The 9,137-nt window shown below is 41.1% G+C and overlaps 1 protein-coding gene across 1 annotated transcript in view; it reads right to left on the reverse strand.

The window, feature by feature from the left end:
• Positions 1 to 9,137, reverse strand: part of LOC104950097 (clathrin heavy chain 1-like) — a 23,548-nt gene that overhangs the window by 7,022 nt on the left and 7,389 nt on the right. Inside the window, exons 2-8 of the mRNA XM_010776566.1 lie at positions 8,064 to 8,225; positions 7,800 to 7,913; positions 7,393 to 7,566; positions 5,827 to 6,024; positions 5,156 to 5,356; positions 4,568 to 4,720; positions 3,944 to 4,109 (exon numbers count right to left, since the gene is read on the reverse strand). Coding sequence (XP_010774868.1) covers positions 3,944 to 4,109; positions 4,568 to 4,720; positions 5,156 to 5,356; positions 5,827 to 6,024; positions 7,393 to 7,566; positions 7,800 to 7,913; positions 8,064 to 8,225 — 1,168 coding nt within the window. The remainder of the gene's footprint in view (positions 1 to 3,943; positions 4,110 to 4,567; positions 4,721 to 5,155; positions 5,357 to 5,826; positions 6,025 to 7,392; positions 7,567 to 7,799; positions 7,914 to 8,063; positions 8,226 to 9,137) is intronic.

The following is a 9,137-nucleotide window of genomic DNA, read 5'->3' on the forward strand; positions in this document are numbered from 1 at the left end:
GAATGCAGCAGCTCTGCTCCTCTCCCAGAGTTTTCACTGAAACGCTTGTAAGAATGAAGCACCATGTACCCGTCAGTGTTTTCTGAAGGACGTGAGGGAAAATGTAGCCGCTATAACAATATCCATAATAGTCCATTCTGGTAATTAACTTTATTTCCTAGTCGTAATTTCACTGTAACAATGATAATGAATAAAACATACAATTACTATAAATAATTAATATAAATAACAGTTGTTTATAAGAAATTTGGTTTTATTAATGAATGAATGCTTTCTAATACCTGCCTATTGCACAGTAAGGAAAACCAACAGCAATGCTTTTTTGCTCCCCAAGTCAAGCGTCCTCATTGCCTCTCCATTGACACCCTTGAATGGCTTCTCTTTTGAGTTTGTCGATTCCTACAAATATCTGGGCTTTTGGTTGGAGACAGTAATCCTGAACTTAAACACGCATAATTTTAAGTTCTAACAAAGAAATTGAAATTCCCTCTTGGCCTTTTCCCTTTTTCAGACTTAAATGTTGTTTTTCATTTCTTCCGTAAAAGGTTGGTCTCGTGGCTTATTCCTGTCCCCAGCTGGACTACGGTGATACCATTTATAGATTTGCCTGGTTCCACTGTTTTGGCCAAACTTGACCCACTCTAACCATGCTGCACTGCGATATATCAAATTCTCCCTATTATTATTTATATATTTTTTATATAATATAGGAACTCATCATTGCACACTGTATAGCTAACTTGATGGTCTCACTTACTATGCGTAGACTGCACAATTGGTTTTTTATAAGCCATTTTAAGGTAAGCTATTCCACTCTACATATGTGCCAGATTTGCTCCAGTTTGTCTTACACCTCCAGATCCAGTGCTGATACGGTTCCAGGGTTTTGCTGTGCGGACTGAGGCTGGGAAAAGGAGTCTTTTTTATTATGGTCCTTGGTCTTGGAATGACCTTCAATCAAGCCTCAAACTGACGGCACTTGTCTCAATAGCATGTTTTAAGTTGAAGTTGTCTGAAGTCCTTACCACCAGCTGCTCTTGCAGTAATAAGTAGTGCACCTTCCTTACTGTCCTAATGTGCACAATGTAGTGACTGCTTTTTTGTCTTCTTAGTTATGTTCTCTGTATTTTATATGTCTGTGTTATGTGTTATGTGTAACGTTGCTGCCTTCTTGGCCAGGTCAGCATTGAAAATGAGATTGTATCTCAATGCTTTTATCTGGTTAAATAAAGGTTAAATAAAAAAAATGAAAATAATATAATAATGTAAATAGATAATTTACAAACCAATTATCAACCAATTGTTATAAATATGTTCCATCTTTGTAAATAATGTTAAAGAAGGTTTACAAATCATTAAAATACTTAGTATAGTGTATGTTATGATATGTGCATCACATCAGAAGTACTAATAGAGTAAAGATAATTATTGTTATTTCATTTTTGATATTAGTAAATTAACTTTTAATCAAAGTTGAATAACCATACCTTTCTAGTTATGTTAATGACAATTATAATAAAGTGAAACCCTGGTTAGAGGTTAACTGTTGTTCTATCTATCTGTCATTACTTCAAACAAAGTCACATTTCCATCTGTTTTCTTTTTGAGATTAACGTCATGGGGAAAGAGGAGATGGTCTCTACATCGTACACACACTCACACACACACTCTGACAAACCTTTGTGAAGTGGTTTGGGTGTGGGGGGGATCTTTAATGCTCTTTTTACAGTCCCATTAATCCCTCTGTTCACAATTTCACGCACAGCTTGGGCCTTGGTGTTATTTTCACAACCTTTCACCACTAATTCCTGTGAATCCTGAAACAGAACACCTTCCTCTCCTCCTCTACGTGTGTGTCTCTGTTTTTCCAGGCAAAGACAGCTTTATCTCTGACCCCCCTCATCAAAGCAGGCTGAAGGGGAAAGAGGGATGAAAAGCCCCCCTGGACTGGGGGCTGCATCTTTACGAGACAGTGAGCTCAGGACATGCCGCTGTCTGGAAGTGACTGTGTCTCTGATGGAGTGACACAAAGCCGAATAAATAGGAGAACGTTTATCTGATGTTGAACTGTGTGTGGTTACAGTAAAACACACACTTTAAACAATGTCACTACGTTGCCAGATCCCAACTATGGCTGAGCAATATCGACCAAAAATAACTTAACGAGATAACTCACTTAACTCACAGTTATTAATAAATAATGTTACTTATTGAAACAGAATGTATATTTCTTGTGAGAAATGCATTGCATCCTAAATTATATCCTTACAATTAACATATTAAGTATTTCTTTTTAATTGAACATATCAGTAGTTGTAAAATGCTCAGCTCAACGTATCAGTAGAATGACAAAAAGCTCTTAAATCTTTCAACAATATCTGCTTTAGCAAAAATCCAATGAGGATTATTTGGACCTTTGGATAAAGTTAGATATGGTCAGACTTTGAAAAAGTCAGCAGTGACTTCAATAATGAAACTAGTCAGTGGCGGCTGGTGGAAAATATTTTAGGTTGAAAAAAATTGAGAAATAACCCCTTAAATTATGACTTCTGGTGATGTTAGAGGGGGGGGGGGGGAGGACAAATTGAGGCTTAAAAATATGAGAAGACTGATCCATACCTCCAGAATCTTCAGTGTGGTTAGCTATGAGTCTTCCAAAACCTCCAAACACCTTGTCCTGGACATAGTTTCTACAGCATAAACTGTGCAACAGTAGCCTACAGTAGGCCCACACAAAGTGCAGAACACCGGGGATTTGGGAACACTCAAAATGATTTAATTCCCATTTAACCTGTTAAGGGGCTTTTTCCCCCCGTTTTTTTTCTCACGAAACTGTGTCTCAGGGCTTCTTAAAATGTAATAAACTATTCATGTGTCCTACTCATTTAACGGGAAGAAATGCTAACTGATGATATGAACCATGTTTACCGAAACAAAACACAAGTCTCATAAGAAGCTAACCTTTTGCTAAATGAGCCCTGAGCGAAAAAATGCTAAGGCACTCTACAGTAGGTATAAATGGATCGATATATTTATCGGATATGCACAAACAAGCTTAGCTAACAAGCTGAGATTCCACAGATTCTAGAAATATAAATATCATCACTGAACGATCAGAACTCGCGACAGGGGAAGCAAATCCAGACATCACACGACGTAGCTTTAGGTAGCAAAACACGGAGATATGCTCACCTTTTGCTATTATTCGGATCAAAAACGCGGCTGAAGGTTAATCCATAGGTTAATCCAATGTGTCTGTCACTTTGAAAAAATGATTGATAATCCATAATTCCATTTTTATATCAAAAACGGAGTTTTCATATTAGCTGCTAATGATAGCTTCTAGAGTGTATGACAGCTTCCTGTTTTGTCTCCTTGGATACGAGTCCAAACAACTCACAGACTGCACCGGACGCTGACGTAGGCGCCCTGTGACCATCAGATTTGACGACGCAGATTGGCTGAAATTATGTTTCGGCGGCGTAGTTTAAAGATAGCAACAGTTGGCTTCTGCTGCACTTGCTGCACTCTCGTCTGGGCGCTGTGCATAGCGCACAGACAAGAGAGGGTAATGATACACGGGCAAGGCCAGGCAGGAAACATGCCTTATCAGTAACTTTAGACATCGTAACACAATTTTAAACGATATTTGATTGTAGATTATACATTTTGCTGATACCTACGATGTCTAAAGTTACTGATAAGGCATGTTTCCTGCCTGGCCTTGCCCNTCCGAAAATATTAATAACGAGTAACTCTGAACTTCTCTCTCACTCTCTCTGACTCTCTCTTCGCGCGCACACAGCATAGGCTACAGAACACCGAAGGTGGTCTTGCGCTCAGGGGTGGTGGAAATAAGTCACAGTCTGTGCAGTCATTTGTTCCTTAGCAACAGCTTGTGAGAGCAGCGCATTAATTGGTGTTCGTTTGAATGTTTGTCGACAGCCTCCGTTGATGGTCCATGCGAAAAAGTTTTGTTTTTTTACCTGTGTAATGTCAGCAAGCGGCTCCTCGTCCTGGACCAGCATCTGGGAGAACTGCAGGCCCTGCTCTGGGCTGATGCGCATGACGTTCCTCAGCAAGAAGATCCAGTCTGGAGTGTAGCCCACCTACAGGAACAACAACAGATTTAAACTACATATCCATACCATTGAGGTTCACCATTTTACGGAGACATGTGAACTGCTCTATCAAAATCACTCAGATATCCCAACGGATAGATAATCATGAATTTATGTCATTTATGTTTTGGTTATTTTGTGGTTTTGGTTGATTTTAAACAAATTCTTGGCTTTAAAAATATTCAAATATTGTTGGCACATCCAGAAGATACATTCGTCGTTGAAAAGTGTAAAGGAATATTTGCAGGACAAACACAATAAGGATATTATTGGAAAGCTAAGAATATACTGTTTCCAACGGTGTGTGTAACTCTAGATGTGTTCCGTAGTCGATGTGACTGATTTTGATAGAGCAGGTCACAAAGGTAAAGACAACAGCAAATAACGACGCAGCAAAAGCCTAGTCGGATATTAAATATAAAATAAAGTCAGGCAGCGTCACAAACCTTCTTGGCGTAGAGGACAATCTTCTGGAACTGTCCGGTCTCTGCAAAGCACTGGATGACCTTGTTGGGGACGTTGGCCCTGAGGTAGACGCTGAGGGCCAGAGTGGGATCTACAGACTTCACCAAGTCTCCGAGCTCCTCAGAGCACTCCAGCTACACACACACAAACACACGTGTTTCTTCCCAACAAAAAAATGTATCTCTTGCTTTGGGACACATTGTTTAGGGTTGGGGTTACACCAGATTCAGAGACAGTTTCATACCAGAGGCAATAAGACTGCTAAACAACTGAACTGTTGAAACAACATCCATAACATTCATCTGTTTGCAACTTATTTATCTAACATATCATATTCCAATTACTTGTATATAGACTCTTCTTGCACTATTTCTATTCTATTTGTAGTTACTTGCACTTTTGTATCTGTTTTATTGTGTTGCACTGTGGAGGAGCCTGTGACCTAAGATTTGTATTGTCATATCTACACTGTAGCGATGCACACATGACAATGAAAGCCTTGAATCTATAGAATTTCCAAAAAGCAGGTGTGTTTCCATACATTGACAAATCAAACACTGCACACACACCTTGTCCTCTTTCAGCCACTTCTCCAGGAGCTGCTTGCGGCCCTGCTGCAGGACGGGCCTGCACAGCTCCAGAGACTCAAACTTGTTCAGTTGGCCTTGGTCCAGCAAGATGCCAAAGTACTGGAGCAGCGGAGACGTCTGGCCCGGCTGGGCGGGAACACTCTGGAAACGACGGATGGTGTCTGGGGTCCGCAGGATCCCCTGGGGAGAAAACAGGAATGGAGGTAATTCAGTAAGAGTAGCATTAGGTTTGGGAAGTAACTGATAACATATAACAGGATTATCAGGATCCAAAGGTAACTGTATCCCCCTAGTTACATTAAAACATACTTAATCAGATTGCTGTTACATATCTAAAAAATGTCTATATGTTTATTTCTGCTTTTCAAACTGTAGTGTGTGCTTATGTGTTTCATTGTTGGTGTATCGGCTACTGCCTGAATATGCTGAATGAAAGGCAGCTTTTCCTGTCAATTAAAACATGTTTGATCCTAAATATCTTGGTTTCTGCTTTTCTAAGGTCACATTGTTCTGTTGTCTTACATAACACACTTCAGTCAAAAAATACATCTTATTGATATTTATTTTCTCTTGGATTTCTTGCACTTGTCATTGACGGGTAACTAGTAATATGTTTAAGGTACCCCTCCCAACCCTGACGGTGGCAGTACCTTGGGTGCGTTGGCCGCCACCTTGGCAGCCTCGGAGTAATTCCCCGCTGCAAACAGAGTGTTGAATTTGCGGGCGAACAGCTCCTCAGCACCGGCCAGGTTGTTGCGGACGGCCATGCGCAGCGCCAGGTCCGGGTTCTGGAGCACGTTGGTGATGTAGGGAATGATGTTTTCCTCCTCCACGCACACAGACAACACCTAGAGAAACACATTATAATATGCACTCTTTATTATCTGTACATAACAGAAGATAAGTCATTTGACACCTGCCTGGTACAAACAGTGCACTCTATTGACGCTCAAATCTCTGGATGCAAAAATAGATTTAAGTGAATAAGATCCTAAGACCTGTACTTGTCACCTTCCTAAATTACAGGGAGGGATTGCCTGGTGTAGTGTTACGTGTGTGTGTCTGTGTGTGTGTGTGTGTGTGTGTGTTACTGAGAGCTGTACAGGCTCGATCTGCAGATAAGAGCACAGAGCAGTAACAGGATTAGATTGTGTTTGCTTGGCAAGGCTTAGCCATCCTGCTGTGACTGTCACGAGATGCCCGACAGCGAATATGCTGCTGGACTCGGTTATTTTCAGAGAATTCTCTGTCAAGGTCACACGACAACACCCAAGGACACATGCTGAGAGACAGAGGGCTCAGGGAAAATGAATAACAAACAAATATCAGAAATAACATCAAAGAGTCCCTATTCTGATTTTTAGGGTTTTTTCCTTTCCTGTAGTGTGTTCTCAAGGTTTGTGTGCATGTAAATGGTCTTGATCCCACATATAGAGAGGCGAAGTCCCTCCCTTTCCGGGGGATCTCCATGGGACCTTATTTCGAAATACTTATGTATTGAAGTCAATAGAGAGAGAAAGCTTATCTTTGGATCCCGTTTGAATTTTGCCACGAATTACACATATGATGTTTGTCAATTTAAAAGATAATTTTGCAAGTCAAAACAATTCAAATGTGTCTTAAAACTGTGGAGTAACACTTTTTTTGTGTGAAACCGCTCAATGAACTACATCTCCCGTATCGCACCACACACCAAGACGGCCGTCACGTTGGCACATTTCACTTCTTTCTTTCAGAATGAGGCGAAAAGTATTAAAAGAGGTGAAAATCACTCCAAGTCTGGGCATGTTGAGAGCTGTACATACACACAAGGGGAGTTAGTCAGTTCCGTAAGAGCCAGCATGCAGGACCGGGACTCTGGGATTTGTAGTTGCGTATTTTTCATAGTCCTATATTTCAACAGTTTTACAACAAACTGTGACTTTTTTGACATGGAAATTATTTTTTAAGATTGACAAACATCATGTGTGTAATTCATGGCACAATTCAAACGGGATCGAAAGATAATCTTTCTCTCTCCATTGACTTCAATGCATAATTTTTCCGAAATAAGGTTCCATGGGTCGGAAGTAGATGGGCGGGACTTCGCCTCTCTATATCCTACAAACATTTGTTAACTGATACCTGATGCCATTTCATCCAATCAATCCAAATAAGAAGCAGCCTGCAGGAAGGAATTGCTTTTGATAGTTCGTTCAACATCTATGTCAGCGTACCTGTCCTTTCCTGTTGACTCCGATGATGCCGGCAGTTGGCTCATGGGGGGCGGTGACGAAAATGGTCTCCCCGCTGATCCGGTTCATGTAGATACACGTTCCAGTCTCCAGGTCATACAGGTGGATGTAGCCGTATTTGGTGATGAGGAAGACGACGTCTTGCTTGGAGCTGATCTACATGTGCAGAAAGAGAAATCTGGTTAGGAAGTGTAAAGGAGAAATTAAACCAAGGCTAAGTAATGCCAGGTCAGAGAGGGAGGTCACACCCTGAGGGGAGTTTTGGAGAATCTTTTTTGTTTCTAGAAATAACGATGATGCACCACAGGAGAGTTTTGACCCATGTGGCAAATAGTAGTTTGAAAAAAGCCAACAGGCTCTACGTGTCTTCTTGGAAGTGGTTTTGTTACCTGCATGGCCACAGGGAAGTCGTTCTGTGCTTCTGGAGGAAAGAACACATCGACAGCTTTCTTTGGGAACGGCTGGTTCCCAGTGGGCGGGGTCCCTACTTCAATGATATGCAGCTGAAGGTGAAAAGAGATGGAGGCAAAAGGAGAAGCAGTCAGGATACAAGAGCCTCTGAAAAGTTCCTTATACACATTTGAAATGAGTTTTATCCTGAGCTCTTTATCTCTGCAGGTGTCAGCGTTTAGTCTCGGCAGTGCTGTCATTACCTTTCCTCCGGCCTGCCCTCGCACCGCAAAGCAGAACAGGGTGGATTCTTCAGTGTTGCCCTCCATTTTAAACTGTGCAAAGCCGGCGGCATGCCCCTCGATGGGCTGAGACACCTTCCTGTCCACAGAGTACAGCTGCATGGCTCCAACCACACGGTTTTGCTAGGAAAAGAAAAAATCCACATTAAGGCGTTATTGTTGCATTAAGATCCTTTTCAGTTGCATTGATTCTTTAACACCTCTGCGTGCGGCACAAATATTGGTTCCGAATTATAAGGCATTTTTTTCTGTTAAAATAGACATTATTCAAAGTTATTCACAGTTTGTCAAACGATATCAATGCCGATGTTTATTTTATTTGAATTTCTTATTTTTTTATGAGCCAGGAAAACAAATATCCGTTTTCATTACGAGACATTTTTTATGGTAATGAGATATATTTTATACCATTTAAAAGGGTAGGGTAGGTAATTTTGGAGAAACCAGCTCGAGTGCGCTAGAATTTAAAAGTATGCAGCCGAAAAAAATCTGCCCCTTCCTTCAGACTTCCTTACAGAGCCCCTCCTCCAACACACACGAACGCGCACATGACCAATGAGGGCACGAGATAAGTTTGTGCACAGATGGAAGGCTGACAGGCAGGCCATCCAGTTATTTTAGCCGGGCCGTCGAAAATGATTGGTCGTGCTTTTTACAGCACTACGGCTTCCACAGATGACATTTTTTTATGGATTTTTTGTCAAAGCACTTAAGATATTCATTGCTATCGAGATGTTAAGAGCATTCCATGCAATATAACAAAAAGTGTATCTCGAGCCGGTTTCTCAAACTTACCCACCCCACCGTTAATGTCAGCAAAACATTACAATTATTATTTACAATGGACTACGCTTAGCTAACAGACTAATTTCCACCACTCATGGACCACACCCACCTTATCTTTTGAAAAACTGGGTGACATACTGTCGCCCTTTAGTCCCTCTCTCTTGTCTTACTCTCCTTTCTTTTCTTTCTTGAAAGCCTGACTTTGTTAGTCGTTGAGACATCGTACACACGTAAGTACTAGCATCCCTC

This window comes from Notothenia coriiceps, unplaced genomic scaffold, assembly GCF_000735185.1.
Source record: "Notothenia coriiceps isolate Sejong01 unplaced genomic scaffold, NC01 NC01_scaffold00000339, whole genome shotgun sequence".
NCBI lineage: Eukaryota > Metazoa > Chordata > Actinopteri > Perciformes > Nototheniidae > Notothenia > Notothenia coriiceps.